The sequence below is a fragment of the Lissotriton vulgaris genome, chromosome 4_1 (genome assembly GCF_964263255.1).
Source record: "Lissotriton vulgaris chromosome 4_1, aLisVul1.2, whole genome shotgun sequence".
In the NCBI taxonomy this organism is placed as follows: Eukaryota; Metazoa; Chordata; class Amphibia; order Caudata; family Salamandridae; genus Lissotriton; species Lissotriton vulgaris.
Genome location: NC_141691.1, coordinates 1,818,940,850 through 1,818,963,137, shown reverse-complemented (window position 1 = coordinate 1,818,963,137; position 22,288 = coordinate 1,818,940,850). Strand labels below are relative to the sequence as shown.

The 22,288-nt window shown below is 43.6% G+C and overlaps 1 protein-coding gene across 1 annotated transcript in view; it reads left to right on the top strand.

Moving 5' to 3' along the window:
* Nucleotides 1–22,288, top strand: part of CSMD3 (CUB and Sushi multiple domains 3) — a 2,596,150-nt gene that overhangs the window by 1,669,549 nt on the left and 904,313 nt on the right. Inside the window, exons 25-26 of the mRNA XM_086918068.1 lie at nucleotides 6,076–6,267; nucleotides 9,567–9,693. Coding sequence (XP_086774194.1) covers nucleotides 6,076–6,267; nucleotides 9,567–9,693 — 319 coding nt within the window. The remainder of the gene's footprint in view (nucleotides 1–6,075; nucleotides 6,268–9,566; nucleotides 9,694–22,288) is intronic.

Sequence of the window (22,288 nt, the reverse complement as noted above, 5' to 3'; positions counted from 1 at the left end):
CCCGCCGCAATACAAAATATAGACATTGTGACTGCGGTGGGGGCAGTCGCATCCTAATTCACCTGGCTGGACCGCCGACTTGTGTTCGGGCAGTCCCTATCGTCCGAATGGATGGCGCCCGGATGTAAGTCCAACCGTCATCCTAATGAAGTACTTAGTACCTATTACTTATCTTGAATTATCAGAGAGGGGAGAAGACATACGCAGCAGATGCACTTGAGAAGGAATTGACTGGAACATCTTCATAGAAAACAGTCTTATAGTGTTGATGTCTGCTTCTAGCCAACAAGCCCCCTCTGAGACTAGAATAGTAGGTGAGCATGCCTTCCAAAGCTGCTGGGACTGAATTTCATGGTGATTTACCTCGATCCACCAGCCCTTTGTAGGAATTTTGAACTCCACAAACTGGCCATGACGGTTGTGCATTTTAAAAGACTCCTAGAACACAGCACCAGAAAACAAAAGAAGTGCTCGAAGAATTAGGCTGGTTTGTGCAAGGAAATGGTTAGAAATAGGGTGTCTAGTTGGCTAAGGCATGCACCTAAGACAGAAGCCACCATTCTAGCCAGGGGAAGTCAGATACACACCAAGATAACCTGTGCTCATCCTCAGGTAGCTTGGCACAGAGCTGGCAGGCTTATCAGAAGCAATGTGTAAAACGTTTGTGAAAGACACTCACACAGCAGCACAATGAATACACCACACAAGAGACTCCACACAGGAATATGATAAGTAAAAGAAGACTAAAACGATATGAACCAATAATACCGGGCATCCAATGCCATTACTCAGATAGTAGTCGTTATCCTGGACCATGCAAGGCAAAACAACGTACATCAGTGATATACAGGGCTGGATTGGGAACCGAAACAGGCCCTGGCAAACTTCTCTGCCCGCTCCCCCTCCAGGGGGAGGGGGTGCGGCCAAGCTGTTTTATAGGGCGGGTTTTGGACAATTTTGTTACTGGGGCCCAATATTCCCTGCCAATAACAAAAACGGCCCACCATGGGCCCAAACCTCCCCCCCCCCCCCCTCCCACCCTGGCAGCCCACCGGGGAATTGCCCGGTGCCCGCTAAGGCCAGCCCGGCCCTGGTGATATATCTAGCAAGTAATGCAAAATATTTGGAGTAAATCGCATACAAATGCAGGGAACACATAGGTACTGCACACTGCACCTCTATTACATGTTATGTGGTATTATAGTGAGCCCTATGAAAATAATTACATGCAGGCATAAAGTGTTCGATACAGAAGCACCTGTACACCTACTGCTCATGATACAGTAATGTGAGCAGTTTTCCTGAATGTAGCAAGATCCTGATCAGAGGGCCTCTGTCAAGTCCTCCCCCCGTAATGCCACAATCAGTCACAGTATGTCCCAACAGTGTGGGGGCACACACACCACAGCATTCATCAGGGAGAACTCACTGGGTCCCACTTGTGTAAAAGTACAAGGGAGAGCGGCCCACGAATGAGCAAGGCAGCTTCAGAAAGTACAGGGCATCCACAAAGGAGGGTGGAGAGGCTTCAGAAGGACCTTGGAAGCCCTATCTCCCACTCTCTGCCCTCACAAACTGGGGGTGGTGCCACTTGTGGCAACCAAGCCACCCGCGAGGGAATGCATGACGGAAGTACCTTAGTTACACAACACCATGCTGCTTGGGTACAACTCTTCACCACTAATGGATCCACTCAGGTTTATCCAAGTCGCAGGCACAATCTCCATGGTAAAAACAAAGGGCAACAACGAGGCAATTCTCCAATCCTGCTTCTCATCTCAGGGCGATCGTTGCTGGCACGCAGGTTTGGCCCCACCGACGGGTGTAGACAGTGCTCCCAGGGTTTTCCTCAGCGCTGATGTCTTCCAATTGCCAGTCAACCCGTCCCTGCAGGAAGGTAGCCTGTTGGCTCAGTGCACAGGGCACGTATAGCACTAGTCAAGAAGGTGGGCATGCCGGTCCCTAGGAACCATGCCAATCTTCAATAATCCTCCCCAATGCATGGGGATTATACCAAACACACTCGTCAGTGCTGCGCCATCAGTTTTAACTCCTGGGATGCTCAGTTCGGGGGAAGTTCCTGCACTGCCTGCTCCTTCAAACATGCTGGTAACCAGGGAGCCTAAAGCATTGGTTGGTTGGAAGTTTTTATAGTTGCCGGACTCAGAGTCCCACAGAAAACATGCTGATGAAAAATATTTTCTGGTCTTGAGACTCTGGGAAAAACAGAAGTCAAGCCAGCATGCTCTTGGAGAACACTGAAGCGCAAGGTAAGGAGCAGGCAGGACAGCACATAAGGTTACTTTTAGCAGATGTCAGTCCCTCCAGCAGCCCAGTAGGCAGCAGGTCCACACAACCAAGCAAATGGTCCCAGTGGTAGTTTACCTGGCAGCACTACAGTCCTCTGGCAATGTGCATTTTGTAGAGCCAACAGGGTCTGGGTAAAAGTCCCACAAAGTGTCTAAAAGATTAAATTCAGAGCCCCAGTACCTATACCCTAAAATGTCTTTGATGAAGGGGTGACTTCAAAGGTACCCAAAGATATACCCAACTATCCCTTTGCCTGGCTTGAGATGATCAGTAGGGGGTAAATCAGACCTTTGTGTGAGTTAAGGAGACAACCTACAGAAATGTAAAGTGTGAACCACCACTTTCTCTCCCAACCCAGGAAGACGATTATCTGTACGCAGATGAATGCAGATGAATCCTCTATCATACTCAGCCTTTATTGTGTTGCAGCTGTCTGGAAAGTATGCACCAAGTGTAGCTGTTACCTAGCCCAGAAGTACATTGGAGTCAGGCTGCAAAGCACAAAGAGTTATAAGCACAGAGAAATGGACACTTTCAGAAAGTGACACTCCTGAAATAATAATGTAAAATCCAACTACACCAATAAGCAGGATTTATCACCACTACTCTAAACATGCTAAACATTGCAACATCACTCCTTTCCGATCAGGAATTCCGGCTTGAATATATATATAAGGGAATTCCCAGTGCTAGCCTATGAGAGGCTTAGGCCTCACAGCAGTGAAAAATTAAATAGGCTGTTTGTCACTACCAGGACATGCCACAGATAAAGGCACATGTCCTACCTTTAACATAAAACGGCAGAATGTGCAGTTCCTAATGTAGACAGCACCCTGCCCATAGGCCTATCTTGGCCCTACCTTAGGGGTGAACTATGTGTAATAAAAGGGGAGTTTAAGGCTTGGCAAGTAGTTTTAAATGCCAAGTCGAAGTGGAAGTAAATTGCAAACACAGGTCCTGAGGTGGCAGGTCTGAGCCAGGTTTGAAGGCTACTTCTGTGGGTGGCACAAGCAGTGCCGCAGGCCTATTAGTAGCCTTTAATTTACAGGCCCTGGGCATATGGGATCCCACTTTGCAAGGGACTTACAAGTAAATCAAATATGCTAAACAAGAGTAAACTAATCATACCTTGGTTAGAGGAGAGTGCAAATAGCACTTTAGCACTAATTAGCAGTGGTTAAGTCATAAAGCTAAGAAAAAGGATGCTAGAAAAAGTGTCAGAGGAAGGCAAAACGTTTATGGATAACCCTAGAAAAAGGGCAAGGTTAGCAGAAATTATTTTAGGTTATGATCCAGAATTGTTACCATTCATTCGCAATTGTGATCTACTGAGAATACTTCCGCCACCAGCTCATCAGAACGCAACTTAACTGTCAGGAGACCAGAAGATGAAAAAGAGGACTTCTGCCTATGGTCTGCCTGGATTAAGTCTGCTGACTGGGAAAACCATATGTCTCCTTGAACCCTTGCTTTGTAACTGCACTTAATAGTCAGAGAAGCCAGCATTTGAAGCTTTATTTGCAGCATAGGCTGAAAAAAGTGTCTCCTTCATAAAAAAACTGCTTTGCACTCCCATGGATTTGTGGCTGGAATTCCTAAAATGAGTGCCACAGAACATTAGAGGCATTTGAGCAGCCGCGGCTCATGCAAGTAAAAGCGGCAGGGCGGTGGGGCCAGGTGAGGGGGGATTTTGACGGTAATGAAGAGGGATTTTTTATTTTTTATTTGTCATCGTCCCACCTGGCTCCACTGCCCCAAAACTCTTACCTGCACGGACCGCGGATGCATTTGAGTATAGCAGAGATGTGACTAATTCCTTGCCCGCCTGGTCTATGTGAAGCCAGTTCCCAGTCAAAAAGCAGCATGCTGAATAAACAGGCCACTTCCAAGTTGATGAGAGCACTGCATCTTTTTTAACAGGGAACTGATTGCCCCCCCAAACTGCATGTAAAGGTGAAACAAGTTTGCAAATACATTATTGCACCAGCCACAGTTGTCTGCAAATGACTCAAATACAACAACTTCTCAAACTAAGAAAAATTGAAAACTTTCCTATAGTCCTTCTTGAATATTGCAAAACACTAATTACTCTCAACCACTCCTAGTCTGGATATGAAGGTAAGATGCAAGCTTTACCCTTGGTGCAATGCTGGAGCAAGAGGAACAGGGTGTCTATGAAAATTAGAGGACAATTTCCAATCCTCAATGACTTCACTGTGAAGTTTGATGCCAGAATTTGAAGAGCAACCATTGATGGCTCAGCGTGTAGGAAAAGAAGTCGTTCTAATGGAATTTTCCAACTGTGGAATATATCAATAAAGGACCATTCATGCAAGACACAGTCACTCGACCACTGAATGTGTGGAGCATGAAGAAGGCTGAGGGGGTTGTTACTCGCCTCTTGGTGCCTCTTGTACTCTCATCAGCTGCCCCTTTAATCTGATCTTATAATGGCAGACTGTTACCGATGCCTCATATGTCAAGACTTATTAATCAGCTCAGATATCACAGATGACCATTAAAAATGTTCATCTGAATGAGTTCCATTTAATAAAAAAGTAAGTTCAGATCGCATTCTAGTAAAAATGATCTAATGGACAGCAATTAAAAAGACAACTCTTTAACTTTTTATAAAGGAATATATTAAACATTGATGTTAATCGCATTAAACCTTAATCACTAAGAAACGTTTGGCTTGGTGCTAATTGCTTCTGCAAATCCTCATCACAAAATTATTGTCCAAAAATATTGCAACGCAATTAAATGAAGCAAAGCAGAATGCATACATATCTAAAGTAATTGATTAGTGTCAAACAAATCCTGATCCTGGATATTTCTCAGCTTTCATTATCTAGCTCGTTTTAACTACAACAAGAGTCTCTAACTGATTTCTTTCCAATGTACTTTTCACTTTGGGCTGATTTCTAAAACTTTAGCATGATATTTGAGATAGTTATCTATCTCCGCACGTTCACATGCATTCCGTTTTTGGAGATATACAACTACAATTATATTTCTGATCTACAAATACGTGTTTTTAATAATATCTGAAAGTTCTTAGAGGAGAATTGCAAAAGAATATTAGATGCTAGCCTGATCAAATATGTGCTGCATGTTCTGATATTAGATTGGCTACATTGACAAATAGCATTATCTTATAATTCAAGTTATTGAAGAAGATAGTTTCATATTAAAAAAACATTGATGCCAAAAAATAAAAAAATTAAGCCGATCTATTTTTGTGTACCAATTTATTAGAAGGCCCATTTTTTGTTTTATAGGAGAGTCCGTCTTGCACCTCCTGTAACACCAGATACACGAGGGCTTAAAGCGATCTGAGCTTCAGGCAACAATCTCCACCCAATAGAACATTCTGTTATTAGACAGCTGCTAGCGGCCACCATTAGCTTGGTGGACCAATCATGGTCTTAGACAGCAGACTCTTTTGATTGGTCTTTTGGTAATGCCTCTTTTGCACCAGAGTTTGCACCGCACACTCAAACAAACAAGCTCATTGACCAAAGACAGCTTGCATTACCTCGTCAGACCACTACACACACTGACAACATGCCCCTACTCAAGTGCAAAATATTTCATTGTTATGCTACCACCGAAATGAGGGAGTTTAGCTGCCCTTCATCTGTAGCCATTGGAAAGTTACCCAGGGGACATCCTAGAAAGCAATCGGCAGGTGTTATGCTTTTTCCAGATGGGCCTGTATATGCAGTTCGCATGCAGTGATATGCAACTTTTTTCCCTTAACAGGCTTCGAGCTGTCACACTGTGAAGATCCAGGAGTACCACAATTTGGATACAAAATCAGTGACCAAGGGCATTTTGCTGGCAGTACCATCATCTATGGGTGCAACCCAGGCTACACATTGCATGGAAGCAGCCTACTGAAGTGCATGACAGGAGAGAGGCGGGCATGGGATTACCCTCTCCCATCGTGTATTGGTAATTTAAATTATATTTATTATTGTTATTAAGGAGTCATTTTTATCAACTCCAGGTGCATTTTTATCAATTCCGTTGTTCACAGAAAATGTTTTGTCAATTTAGAAGTTCCCATCTCCAGTTGGTTTCCTATATATGAAATACAAATTGTACTGTAATGTTTATTTTTTAAGCAAGAGCAACACATTTGTAACCTTGTTTCTGAGGGCAAAAAGCCAGATTTTGGTGGTCAGTCTGATTTGGCTATTTGACTCTAAATTACTTTTCCTCAGCAGGAGGTGATTAACATGTCCAATACACGGGAAATCAAGTTAAATAAACCCTGCTTGGATAATTCCAACCAGAAACAGCTAATGCTAATAATATACTTTTGTTTCAAATCATTCCTTTATGTAGGGCACACATCTAATCACCTTTGCCTATGTTGTTGCAATATGCATGAAATGAGAAAAAGTGCCTGCATACTAGTACCAACCTCTTTTACCTGACAACAATGTTCAAAAATGAAAATAAAAAACCTGATTCTTTCTAAAAATGTCTTTTGTTTTCACCATGCAAAATGTGGGAAGTATTCAACTCATGACCATTGCGTGGTCTGGACTGTCACTGAGTCCAGTGAAGAGGCAATTTGCAAACAAACACAAAATTGCTAAATGATGAAGGAAAGGTCTAGGCAGGTGATTAGAATATCATTGTAGAAATAACCCATTTCAGTAAAATAATTGCCAAAGAAGTCAGGACACAGTGTGTAGCTAGTTATGTAATAACTAGTTTTAGGGCATTGTAAATTGGAAAAAACAGTGAAAATCACTTGTACCCCACGGGAGCTATAACATTACTACCCATGGTTTTGTTTTGATTTATTTCTCGAGAGCCTGTCTTGCTGTCATTGCCAGTCTCTCAATTCTTAATAAAAGAAATATTGATTTCAAATATTACAGACAAGGTAAACAAGTTATGCTCATTTTTAGGTCGAGCCTAGGTAGCTCACATGTGCTCTCTCGAGACATGCTGTATTCACTCTGTGGGCTACTGCCCACCTACTGCTTTCGATTTACGGTTGTCAGTGTCATTAAAAATTCCTTGCTTCTAAGTGACTAATGCTTGCCGCGTGTCCCACCTGTTTCACAATTGTTAACTCCCATTGGTTAATCCCCGGTTGACTTGCCCTCTTTCACTTGTTCCATTTTGGTTCGTGTCTTTGAAACGTAACTTTTTTTTTTAATGTACAACGGGCACTTCTGTGGGTGCTTGTGCGGCTGCGTGACTTTTATCAGCACAGTGCCCATAGCTGCTTGCATTTTAGGATCTTTCAGTGGCGAAGTCGAGTCTTGAACCCGGTTCACCAATTCCAACGTCAACAGTTATGGTTGTTATGCAAAGTGGTGATGCCCTTAAATAATTACATTTTTCTGAACTCTTGCTTTCACTCCAAAGCCAAAAAAGTGTTTTCAAGTGAAAACTTCAATGCTCACAGGGTTGAGGTTTTATCAAGCCTGATGCAAACTATTCGAAAATCTGTCCATATGGATCTACTCAACAGAAATGAAGGAGGTAGGCAAAACAATGGCAAGAGGAAACCAGGCTTCCGGAAGATGTAGAAAGCAATAGGGTAGGAAATAGCAGGCACATTTAAGGCTGGTGAGATGGTCAGGATACGTGGCAGACTATTAAGAGATGCTTGGGAGAGCCAGCTACTCACATGTACAAATCAACAACACAATGAAGAGTGTGCACACACACTATAAACATGCAGACAACATAACCCTATATAACTGAGACAGTGCATCAGAAGTGAGGTGCAGATGGAGAGTGAAGCATCCAGACAGATGAACGGCAAACTGATTGATGCTTGTTCTCGCTTGAAGCAAACTGCTGCAAGCAAAGCCTGCTTCCCTGGGGCTGTCCTCCTCGTCTCCATTGTGACGCTCTCGCCTTCCCTCCCAATCTCTGTAGCTTTGGAGGACTCTCTAGTTGGCCCTTCCCTTCCACCCGGCTGGACTCTAACCCCTTCTGATATTTACATTCGGCCCTTTTAGGAGACTGCTATGAAGTGTGGCCACCACATCAACACAGTATAAATGAATAATTATCTTTGCCAATGTTTAAGATCATGCCACTTCCAGGACAGAGTGGAAACCAACAAGGCTTGCAGGGGCAAGGAAGACTCAATTGTAGTTATGTAATTACTGACTGATTGTGGTATTTTCACCCTTAAGAAATCTCCTAACATAGTCGATGGCTGGCTACGAAGCAGGCAGTGTTGTGCCTGAGCACGTACGTTCACTATTCAGGTTAAAACTTCATACATCTAGGCACAGATGGGGATGTGGCTTGCTGTATTTTTTTGTATGCATGATTTTAGGGGAGATAAACTCTCAGGAAACAGCAGAGGACAGTTCGCAGTTTTACCCAGAGGATTACTCACATCCTTGTCAGATCTTAGCTGTGGTTACTTCACGGGTGCTTTACAAGAGCAGGTAAACATTTTTCCTTAGTCAAGTCAAGTCAAGTCAGAATTTATATAGCGCACTACATACCCAGAGGGTCTCAAGGCGCTTGAGGAAGGGGTGGGAGGTTTACTTATCGAATAATGCAAACTAGAGGCTACAGCAGTTGGTAGACAATAGGGCAAGTTGGATATGAGTCAACACTGGCATTATGCCAATCTCCAGTAAATAAGTGCTTCTGTAATATTATTTTAAGGTTTCCAAACATTTATAATGATAGCTAGGTGCAATATGCTGGGATATGAATAACAAATACAAATGTGTTTCACTGCATTCTCACTGCTATTTTGGAAATATTTCAACATGTACAGTACCACTAAATATTGGGCTTGCTCAGGCATAGTAGCATGACAGGGCAGCAAGAAGCCTATTATTTTCTCCACCTAGCACATCCTGCAGTTAGCCTTCCCCATCTCTCTCGCTCTCTCCTTCTCTCTATCTCTCTGTCTGTCTCTCTCTCTCTTTCTCTTTCGCTCTCTCTCTTTCTCTCTCTCTCGCTCTCTCTCTCTTAGTTTCTCTCCTCTTTCCTCACACGCTAGTGCTGTCACTCTCTCTCTCCCTGGTACTTTTTTGAAGAATTGATGAAGTGGTCTTCCAGACGGCTAAAGCTACCGACCAAAAAAAAACGTCACATTTTTATAGTACATACATACAACATGTTTGTTTCTGTAAGGTTTTAGCAACATGCTAAAAAGTATTCTAGCTGATTGATTTTGTGTATATTGTCTTATCAGTGCAAGTCTTCAAAAAAAATCAATACAAACTGAAACCATTTGATCTCTTTTGTAGCTGAATGTGGAGGTCGTTTTAAAGGGGAATCTTCAGGAAGAATATTATCCCCCGGTTACCCATTTCCCTATGACAATAATCTTCGATGCACATGGATGATTGAAGTGGATCTTGGAAATATCGTCAGGTAGGTTATTGATACATATTTGTACCTAAAATCTTTAGTTCATATTTATTGGACCAAGGGAACACTTATAATGTAATCCATTTGAAGACTGTATTGTTTCAAAACATCATACTTGTAATGACGCATGTTCAAACTTTCATATTTCAGAAAATTTGGATCACTTTTTAAATATTCTTGTCTTTATCATCAGAGCATAGCGGTTTACGACGGGTCATTGTTCCACTCATTCTTCAATGGATATGGTACTCATCTCATCTAATAATGCAGGACTATGAATCATAAATTGTCTTGATTTCAGAATTTAAAGCGATATTTACATACGTTATGAATGGCACCAGGACTAGAACTATATGCTTATGCATGGGACATAATTACCATGTCTCCTTGTAGATTTAAATTTTGTTCTGGGGTTGAAATTAGGAGATATAACTTGTAGTTCCAATACCGTCAGAGATATTCCACAACTCAAAACGTTATTCGTATTATAAGACCTGCAGGGCCTCGTTTACTATATTTTGATGCACAGCAGCACAGCAAGCCTTCCTGCTGCGCTGCCTTGCATCAAAATAAAAGGTCAGGAATGCGCTATATCTGGCACAGCTGGGAGCCAATGCAGAAACCCTTACGCCATGTTGCAAGGGTGTCTGCATTGCGGGCATGATTGTTTTTCTGTGGAGCGGGATACCTTCTTGCACTCAAATGATCATTGGTGGTATTTTCCTCTTTCTTCTGCAGCACGCATAGAAAGAGGAACAAACGGGGAGAAATAAAAGTGTTTCTCCTTGTTGCGCTGCTCCTACAGGATTGTGATGCATTCCCAAGTTTACGATTCTTCGTACATCTGGGAATGCTTCAGATTCCATGGGTATTGCATGGGAACAACCACAGCAACACCCATGCAGTGTTCTGCATATAAGGGGCATATATTTACATGGCCATGAAAAGCCATTGCACCACAGGAGCATCAAAAAAGTTATGCTCTGGTGGCAGAAAAGTGCCGCTAGTGCCTCGTAAATGAGGCCATTAGTGCTTTTCACCAACACCTCTGAACTTTCCTTCCAAATATTCACCTACCATATCATCTTTCTTCGTTTTGTTTATGGTAACAGTGATATAAAGTGATACCTTTTCAGCAAACAAAAAATAGAAGGATGCAATGCTAAGTGGTGTATGCTGCATTCATATGGATGGAATGGGAAGCTAGACTGGCCTTTCATCACCATGAATAAATAATCATCATCTTATTATCTTAAACCAAAATGTAAACAGCTTTTTTAAAAAGTACAATATGTTTTCAAATGTCAAAAGGTGGAATTGTGTTTAAATCATGCACAGAAAAGACAAGAAAGAAAGGAGAACACTTGGAAACTATGAGATAGAGTGAACCAACTCAGTGTGGATGAATAGTAAACAATGACATTGTCCAAATAAATTGGAAACGTTGTCCCCAACGTGTGACACCTACTAAATGCAAGGCGTGCTGTGTTTAAATAAGACGCAGCATCAGGTTCTTCAGTCCCATTCAGGTCATTCACACCATCTACCACTCCTTATCAAGGTAATCAGCTTGCTTCATTAAGAGTATCCACAAGGTACCTTTGCCTACCCTGGAAGTCAAAATAAATGTCAAAATCCCCATTGAACGTCAAGTTAGAATGACTTGCTCTGTGTACCTGAGGTGACTTTAAGACATCTCAGTACAGGAGGGTCATTGTCCCCCTTGCTTTGCACATGCAGAGAGTTCACCCCTGTTGTGAGTGTATCCCTATACAGAGGCCGGCTATGTGTGCTCTGTTTAAATATACAACAATGTCCACCACGGACAGCTGTCTTTAAAGGAGTGAACAATGTATTAACCCACCTAATCCTAAACTGTAGCTGATTTTAGAATAAATACTTTCCTAATAGCCAAACATATACCTACTGAAAAGAACATGATAAAAACCTGAATTCCATGGCGTTTTGTAGGAAAGTTCTATCAATGTGTACCATTAACAGAAGGTATTTCTCGACAATTGGTTGAACCAGGTACCACACATTTCCTGGAACACATTTAGAATCCGGGAAACAAATGTTCTTGGTAGTTTTGTGTGCTGAACTGGGATGGCTAAGAGTGGGGTTAGGAGAACAGAGATTGCCATACAGCTGAAAAAAACAATCTCAATTTTCCATTGTGCATATACGGAGATCTAGGGTAGTTGAACTGCCAAGAAGCAGGTCGCCTGGAAAGAGAGTGCATAAGTTTGCTATAGAACCTGAAAGTAAAAGCAGGAGCCATATTTCAGAGCCTCTCCTCAAAACCCCAGAAAAGCAGCAGCATTCAGATCGCCCAGCGTCATTGTGTAGTCTTCAACATGCTGCAGTCTTCAACATGCTGAGAAAAAGGTCTTGGCACTTTGCGGTGACAGCCATCATCGGTCATGAAGACGCAGCTTTCACCCAACTGTAGGCAGATTACCCGGTCACTGGAGTGCCTCTCATTTCTCATGTAAGGCGATGCACAGCAGCGGTGATAAAATCGAGCTGCCTGTCTATTGGACAAGCTGGGATGCTCTCATTTTAAAAAAAGAAGAGCTCCAAAATTACTAAACTGGCATATATATTTTGGATCTCCTAATCCAAAAGATCTTTCCAATACATTAATTCAGAGACACTTAGGGCTATATGCATCAAGGCATGATTTTGCGAGTCCTTAATTGCGATTATTAAGGAATCGCAATTCAGAACTCGCAAAAGCCTATGCATGTAGGAATCTCTATAAAAATTGCAATTCCTAAACATTCTTTAATTGCGACTCGCAAATTGTGAGTCGCAATTAAGGAATGGCGCCCTATTCATTCCATTGGGCCTACAGGCCCATAGGAATGAATGGGAATTGCATGCACAATTTGCGAGTACAAATAAGTATTCGCAAATTGCGCATGCAATTTCAAGGGTGCAAGGGTGTCAAAAAGACACTCTGTTGCACCCCTGGAATTGTGATATGCACCCATGTTGCACAAACAGTTGCCCCAAGGGCATGTGTGTGTGCAACAGGAAACTTTGAAAAATGCACTATAATATATTTTTCTAAGTTTTTGCAAATTACTGACCAGTTCACTTGCTCTGTAAAAGTGGTTATTGTATTGCATTTAAGGAATCGCAAATTGCGATTCCTTAACTGCAATCACAATTTAGGAAATCGCAATAAATTGCGATTTCTTAAATTGCGAGTGCCTTACACTTTCATGCATCGCAAAAGCCCTTTTTGTGGACGCAAACAGCAGATTTTTGCGAATCGCACCGTTTGCGCTCACAAAAAATGATGCATGTGCCTGTTAGACACGTAATGTTTGCCATATTTGGCAAAGTGATTGGTACATTCATAATTGGATAATTTTTGGTAATGGAGAAACAAACCAGTGGTCTAGTCAGAGTGGAGAGTTTTTGGAAGCTGACTTTTTTCAAATTACTTAGTGTTGGAAAGTGGATTATTAGTAGGGGCAAATGTATATATGCCACTAATAATAAGGCCACTAACACAGTATGGGGCTCAGAATAGGTCTTAAAAAATTATTCCAATGCTCAACCATTAGTAGTTTGGCTGCAAGCAGGCAGGCTTAACTTCAAAGACAGGAATGGAAAGCATTTAAAAACAACAATTGAGTTAATAATTAATACAAAATGCATAATACAAAACCAACACCAAATAAAATAAATATTTTTATCTTTAAATGACACCAAAACAACAAACATCCAATGTAGGGAACTGGAGATATGAATTTTCAAAGATTTAACATTTTCTAGCACATAGAAACCTATTGTGTCTTATCCGAACATCTGGTTATGACAGACCTGGTCAAAGTCAAAGTTTCAGGCCAACCGTGATGCAGCCGCGGTAGGTCTCGGTCAAAGGTTTTACCTTCAGATTTAGAAACTTTTCAGGAATTTTTTTTCTGTCACCTTTTCTTCGTTTGGACTTAGAAACTTTTACAGAGCTTTTTCTCATGAGGTCCCTTGATGCTCTTCACCAGGCCGAATTCAGTGAGGGTTTTCCAGCCTCGGATTTTGACTACTTCTGGTCAAACTATGAGAGTAGGACCTACGGAGCTTTTAAGCGGAACTAACCTGGGCGGCAGGCCGGGTCACGGTTGAAGACAGGCAGCTCAGCTGGCCAGATTGAGTCAGCCCCCTTATGGAGCTTTTTTCCAAACTTCTGGAACTTCTTCCTGAAGTTCCCCAAAGCGTCTCAAACTCACTCCAAGGGTCTGGAAGCTCCAAGATGGTCCTTGAAAGTTGAGTTCCCACAATCCACTTGGACAAGACCCTTACAAGTCCACTGGGAGTGCTCCAGGTTGAGGATCCTTGGTGGTGATGTTCCAGGTGAGCTCTGTCAACCTGTATCGTTCATGGAGTCCACTCTTTAGTCCTTTTACAGCAAGGTAACCCACAGGTTGTAGTTTCAGATGGTGCAGAAGGTGCAGTCTTCAGAGCGCAGGCCTTCTCATCACATCAAACTTCTCAGCATGGCCCATCTTGCTTTCTTAGGTTTCAAACAGCAGATCTGAGGAGCTCTGTCCTTCTCTGATATTTATTCCAATTTCTCTTGGTCAAGCATGAGGTCACTCCTGTCCAATAGGCTGCAGGGTATCACCCACAGGTCAGACCACTTCCTGTAGAGTGTGGCACTATTTTGTCCCAGAGTGCACCAATTCCTTTCATAATGGCTGATTTTCCAGCAGGGAGAGAAGAGCCGGCTAAACACACCCCTAGGATGAATAATTGCCATAGTCTCTCCCCTTTAAATCTGCTCATTCCTTCCTTAATCCTAGCATCTGGCTGGATGTCAAAAGAGTGGAGTTGTAAAGGACACTGGTGTCTTCCCCTTCCCTTGAAGTCCATTGTTTACAACTCCTTCCCCTGTCCTGGCATTCCTGTGCAACAAGACACTGCCCTCCAAGCAGAGCTGGTCAAACCCAGGGGCTCTTTATAACCTCTTCAAAGCAGACCCATTTACCTATGACCAATCAGGACAGACCACTGGAATGCTGAATCTGGGCTTACAAACAAGAAAGTCTTATAACTTCTTGTATGTACATTTTGGGAGAAATTCATATTGTTTAGTTTATTAATACATTTCTGGGAAGTGTTTTAATGGTACTTTTAGCCTTCTCCTATATGTTAAACCAGGGCTACACAAAAGATTTTTTAGGTCACCCTACACATTCACTGGGTCAAAACGTCAACAGCTCTATCCTTTATGCCAATGTGAACAACAGTGTTTTCACTGCACCAAACTTAACATAATGGCTTTGTAAATTTATTTGTAGCCCTGTATCAGGCTGAACAGGCTTTGTATGTAATTAGTATTGTTGATGTATATATTTTCACAGCCCTCCTCTTTTTCCACAAACCCCTCACTTTTCTGCACCAACCCCTCTTTTTTCTTTTATTGGGGAACCATTGCATGATTTATTCAGATATTTACTGTGTTTTGAACATGCCAACATGTGTTCAATATGATTAAACAATGTTGAACAGGAAGTGTTTATGAGTAATTTAACAATACTATAAATCATTGTTTGTTTTCAATTGTGTTCCAATGGGACCATTTTCTCCTGTTCTGATGTTCTGATAATTCTAGGTGGCCATGAAAAGTTTCATGGTGATCCATCAAGTAGGGGCCAAGAAAATGTTAATTACGATAGAGGTTTGAGTCGTGACTGCAGCCCTAACTGCTGGATGGAATTTCACCAAATTTGACAGAGAGGTAGATCTTGGTCCAGAAAGAACTTTTTAGGCCTCTTGGGGGGTCCCACAGGAACACTGCCTGAGGTTAAAAAAAAGATGCACATGCTCCTGTGCTTCTCTACTATTTAGCCTCTAATGGAGGCCAGGTCCTAGAGGAATGTTAGTTTATCAAAAGAAGGGGGAATCATGGGCCCCCTCCTGAGGCTCAGTTAAGCCCTGGGGACCACCACCTCCCCAGGACTTTTTTAATATAATAGAGGGGGCCCGCTGAACCCATTTCCTGGGCAGGGTTCAAGCATTGGGGATCACCACCTCCACAGGGCTAAATTGAAAACTATGGGGGGGGCATGTGGACCCCACTGGGCCCCGGGGACCACTTCCTCCCCACGTCCTAAAATGTAATTAAAACTAAAAGAGGGGCTGTGCGTACCCACTCCAGGGCCACATATGGCCATATATGGCACTGTGGACCACCACCTGTCAAGTAGGCAGGAAAACAAATGAAGGGATTGCTCCTGCAGGTAGGGAGCTGCCTTTCAGAAGCTTCGTACATGCTCTAGCACTTCCGGCGCCCTTAGGAGGTAGGGACCCAGCAGGGACTGCAGGGTTCTTGATGCTCCCCTCAAATCCCGCTGCACACTAGGTGCCCTGTGGGCATCCAGGAGAGAAGGTTGGCTCTGAGGTATGGGATCCCCGTGGCCAAAATCGGCCCAGGCAGGAGGCAACACGACCCCATCCCCTATTAACCCTTGGATGTGTTGGATGGCCCCCGGCCGTCTGTTGTCACGGTGGACGTGTGAGTTGGACGGCCGGGAGCCGTCCGTACTGCGCACATGTAAAATGTTGCCACATCACGGTGGATTCCACCCGCATTCAAATGGTTAAAAATACATAAAATTAAAGGCTTGGCCCTGTGGACCACTCAAAGACTGATGTACTTCATCACTAACCCACTCTCAAAGGTTACAGGTTATACTTAGGAAATAAAATTAAAAATCATTAAAAATTCACTTAAAACCCAAAGGTTACAGGGACATTATGGTTAGGAAATAAAATTAAAAAACTTTAGAAATTCATTGAAAAGAAACAAAAGTTACAAGGTCATTATAGTTAGAACATAGAATTGTAGAAATTCACAGAAAAAAACAAAGGTTACATGGACGTTATAGTTAGGCTCAGATTTCACTTGTAGAAAAATTATAGAAATTCAACAGCTATAGTTACCTGAGCTAACTATAACTTATGCCCCCGCAATGCACTGCTTATGACCTCACATATTACATCACTCATGACATGGTCAGTGAGATCACTGATTACTTCTTCATTTACATCTGAAATGACATCACTGATGACATCATCCAGAGAATCTCTGGCGCACCCATTCACACCCCATATACCCTTTCATACACTCACTCCCACACAACCACTCACAAGCCCATTCACACAACTACTCACTCAACAATACATCCAGTCCAACCGACCTAGAGGCACTAACACACCCACACATACAGCCACTCACACACTGAGTCAGTCAGCCTGCCATACACCTACTCACACACCTTCTCACTCACCCATACAGTCAAACAAACAGCCACTTACTCACGGATGTACCATGTTACAACGCATACTATTACAACTAGCTACCGTTACAACGCGACCATTACAACGCATACCATTACAACGCATAGCGCTTTGAGGTGCTGGATAGTGGTAAGTATAATTTACTATTCTAACTCCAGTCCCCGTGGACCCTAGGGAAGGTGTTGGATAGTAAATTATACTTATACCCTAGCCTAGAGCGCCCCCCAGCGCAATGCGTTGCAATGGTATGCGTTGTAAAAGTCGCGTTGTAATGGTAGTGCGGAGTAAAAGATGCGTTGTAACGGGTGTATACCCTTACTCACCCGTACAGTTACTAACAAATCCACTTACTCATTCTTACAGATTTTAACACATGTCCCCACCTACCTATACATTCACTGACACAAGCATACACTGACCCATACAGCTACACTCACATTCATTCACTCACCCATACAGTCACTCACTCACACACCCACACACTCATGCATAAGTACTTATGCACACACTCACTCATCCATACAGCCACTCAAAAACCTCATCACTTGCTTATACAGCCTCACACATTTTTCACTAACTCACCTATGCACCACCAACACCCCACTCACTCGCCCATGCAGCTACTCACACTGTCACCTACTCACTGCTACAGCCACTCAGATACTCACTCACCCATACAACTACTCACACTTATCGAGCCACTCAGAAACTACTCACACATGGATGCACACAAGCACACTGCCGCTCTCATAATATATGTAGACATAGTTTCACTCATTATTAGTACAAAAAGTATAGTAATTTACCTTTTGTAGTATCTTAGTATATGTTTTAAACACTCAGAAACATTTAGAAAACACTCACACTCACTGTATGATGTCATCAGTGATGTCATTTGTGATTTCATCAATGATGTCATCGATCATGTCATGAGTGATGTAATATGTGAGGTCATAAGCACTGCATTACAGGGGCATGAGTTATAGTTAGCTCAGGTCACTATAAATGCTGAATTTCTATGGTTATGTACGAGTGACATCTGAGCCTAGCTATAACATCACTGTGATATATATGTATGTGTCCGTGTATGCGTGTGTGTGAAAGTGAATTATTAGTTGGGGTGAATGGTAGTCCACCACAAATAATAAGGTCACTGATCCGTAAGGTCCCATTAAAGATTTCAGTATTTTAAATCTGAACTCAGCTCTTGTTAACTGTGGCACTGAGGAAACAGTCTCAACTTATGTAAACTTTTAAAAGTACCAAAACAATAAAAAAAAGCATTGGGATATATTGTAGGCCAAGATAATAGAGCCCTGTTTGGGTACAAGTAGATTGGCCTTGCTAGGGGCTGGAAGTAGACAAGTTTGGAAAGGTTTCTATGTCCAAATCTGAAAAAGGGCTTTGTCCTTTTTGTGATGAAAACCTTTTCTCGAGGTGGGGAATACCTGAAATCCAATCTGACGCCATGGAATTGCCATTCAGATGCTTTTCATGGCCAGTTCCATTAGAGAGCTGTAGCAAAACGTTTTGAAAAAGTTCCAAATCTTCTGGGAGTGCCCAAACAAATACAGGAATACACTTCCAAGGCCACCAGAACATCAGGAGTACTACTTTGAGAATATCAATGTACCAGGCATAGACCAAAAGTAAAATCCAGCCCAAGTCCAGTTGCCACTAGTCACAGGGGATTCCAACCTCCTCAGGTTTTTTCCACAGATTACAGATATCAAGTGCAGCAAGTTTCGTCTGACAGATATCCTTTTGCAAGTCCAGCAGTGTTCTGTAGAAGACTGGGTAAGAGTCTTACTGTGTAGGATTCACCAGCCTGCGGGGGGTTCAATAAGACTCTCACACTCCCTCTTGGGCCTATGGAGTAACTATGCTTAGGCCCTTACCTGCCTACGTTTCCAATTGTTTCTGTTTGATTTACTGCAAACAGTTACAAAATGCAATGTGCCAGGGCAAATCCAAGATGGTAAATGAGCTGCAGCCTCACTAAACTTGGGCTCTGGATGAACGGGCTGTGAGTGGGGCATGTACAACTGTATTTCTAATATCCTCCAATACCTAATAAAAAATCCACTTTGAAGCAGATATTGCACTCAACACAAACTGGGAGACTGAGGTCTGATAGGTCAAAAGCAGGGACCACAGGGGATGCACCAGAAACGTCCCAGCATCCTGTTTGCGCCCTTTGGAGGGCAAAAAACATTTGAAATTGCTTCTAGCAGACATGTGATTCAGGATTTAACACTTTGGTGTCAGCACAATGCCTAGAGCACCTACCCTGCATATTCCACTGAGCTCAGAGGAGTCATACTTACCCATTCAGGCCAGCCTATTGTTTACTTATGGGAGGAATTTCATGCTTCTTCCCAAGGTTGAGCAAAGGCTGGAGTGTTAATGCAAGTTAGCCTCTGGGAATGTTGGCAGGGAAAAGGAAACTTTCTAAAGGTTATTTTCCATAATAATCAATAAAAATAATTCTGACCTCAACATTGAATTGGGTTTTTAATATCTATTAAAATTGAAGTTGAATTATTTTTTCTAGCTGGTGCCTTTCCCAAGATACAGTATCACCTCCTCGTCATCTCTCCCCATCACAGTCCAAGCCACATGAGCATAGCTCCTCCTACCAGAGCTTCCAAGCAAACACTAAGCCCATCCCTTCCCTTCAGGCCACTCCCACATCCTGTGACATATAACCAATGACCCCCATCCACATCCTGTTGTTTTTTCTGCTGGACGCAAGATGTTCCAGGCAAGACTCGTCATGGGAGTTGCCTGCAACACTTCCGACCGTAAAGTGTGCGACGGTCTGCGTTGGCGGCCGTTGGTTTCCCGACGTATCTGCCTGAGTGCATTCAAAGTCCCTGCTTGAGTGGGACTGAAGTTTGGTGGCTCAGACTCCCTGGTGTGGGGTAGTGGCAGCCCATGCTGAGGTTTTCCCTTTCCGGGTTCATTCCCTGCTCTAGCAGGAACACCCGGGGAGTGAGGGGAGGTGTGTTGGGCGCAGTTTTGCCTATCTTGGCATGCCAGGGGCATGGCGGATAAGCTCCTTCTCGGTGGTCTTCTGCACGGGGGCTCGGTTCTCGTTTTCGAGTCCGAGTGCCCATCTGTTAACGGCAGTAACTCCTGTTAATGTTTTTTAATGGCTGATTCCACCTCGTATCACCCCCGGGGTGCCAATGGTTAGTTGGGTAATTTGGTGTAGGTGGAGTGTGGAAAACTGGTGGCTCCGCTAGTTTTTGTGGCTACCTGTTGTTGGGGCTGCTGGGAGTTTCCGCTTCTCCCCGCTTTACATGTGCTCTCTGTCTCTTTCTACGTTTGTCCAGGGGGTGAAGGTACTTGGGTATGAGTCACTGTGGCTTAAGGGATTAGGGTCACAGTTTTTTTCCTACATGGTTATGTGTTACAAACTGGTGTTTCGCTGGTTGTGGGTTCTCAGTCACTAATTAAGGCAGGGTTGGCAGTCATGGATGGGAGCCTTAAATGGGTATTCCCTTGCTCCTGTGGCAGGGGCTTCCGTTCGGGTTTCCTTACAGCTGGGGCCTGATTCATTTGTTCATTTTATGGGAATGGAGAGGTCTCTGATTTGTCCAGTTTGGGGGCTGGCCTAAGGTCCTGTTGGGGATTGGCTGTGGTTCCGGTTGGCGTTCTCTGATTGGCCCTTGGGGGTCTTGATTTGATTGGTCAGTGGTATTTATTGGTTTCTATGCTTTCCTGATCCATCATAGAAGTTCAGATGTGCGTGAGCCCAGATGTGAGGAGGAAGTGGTGGTCGCTGTGTCTTCCACTGCACCATCCCTGGCTGATGTGCTTAAGATGATTGAGGCAACAGTGGCTGCGGCCTTTATGGCTCGTGAGCCTAGGGGGCTTAAGAAGCAGAAGTTGGATGACTCAGCAGATGTGGATCTGGACGTGGAATCGGATGAGGAGGTGAAGGGTCATTTTGTCCAGGAGGTAGACCTTCACAGGATTCTGCAACATGTTTGGGACAATTTAGGGTTCCCTAGTCCCTTGGAGTGTGGGGAGTTGGAAGACTTTTTCACCAATTAAGAGAAGAAGGAGTCTGAAAGCCTCCCTGTTCATACATCTGTGAGAAATGTGCTAGAAGGAGAGTTGAAGGATGTTGAGAAAACATGCCTTTCTCCGGTTTCTGGCAAAGAGGTATTATTTACAGGGACTCGTTGAGGAATTCTCGGCTGTGGTAAAGGTGGATTCCCTGCTGGCTGATATGGCATCTCAGAGTCTGGTAGTGTCTGAGGATGTAGTTCCTTTGTATCCTGGGGACAAGCGGGTTGAGGGGGCTTTGAAGCGGTCCTTTGCTGCCCCTAATCTTGCAGTTCGGTCTGTAGCTTACACCAGCTGCATAGTTCAGTGGCTTCTAAAAGACTGTCAGGGTATTTCTGAGCAGCTCTTGCAGGATGAGTATCTCTCAACATTTTTGTCCATGTTGGAGCAACAGTTGCGTTTCTTGGCGGATTTGTCCTTCAATTCCCTTAGTGCGGCGGCGGCAGCAGCTGGGGCCTTGGTGGCTGCTCAGAGGCAGTTGTGGATTAAGTCTTGGAAGACAGAGGCTGCTCGGAAGGCTGCCGAAGCTTCCCTTCATGGGCTCTAAAATGTTTGGGGAGCCGTTGGAGGCAATGATTAAGTAAACAACTGAAGACAAGAAATGGGTGGCTCTGGTCCGTTCTTCTCATGAGGGGAAGTTTGCGGGTTATAAGCGGGCTTTTGGGTAGGCGTTTTAATCTAGAAAGGCAGCCCAGCCCTTTCGTGGTAGGGGACTTGGTTGGGGTGTCCCTTCATTCCACAAGTCCTGGGGTCACAGGGTGCTTCCTCTTCTTACAGTCCCTCAAAGTCATGACTATGTGGGGAGTTCATTGGGGGTGCCGTTTTGGGGTCACCTCATGTCTTTTCCTGTTTGTAAGGAATTTGTTTGAGATCAGTAGGTCCTGAAGGTGGTCTGGCTGGGCTACAGGATCAAATTGGGTGTTCCTCTGGTGGATGTGTTAGTCAAGTCATGAAATTTGTATAGCGCACTACATACCCAGAGGGTTTCAAGGCGCTTAGGAAGGGGAGGAGGATTATTTGTCAAATATCCATGTTTTAAGCTGCTTTCTGAACGCTAGGTGGTTCTGGGTGAGGCGGAGGTAAGCGGGGAGTGAGTTCCATGTTTTAGCAGCCAGGTATGAAAAGGATCTGCCTCCCATGGTGGTCTTGTTGATGCGAGGTACAGTGGCGAAGGCTTGGCTGGAAGAACGTAGTTGGCGGGAGGGAG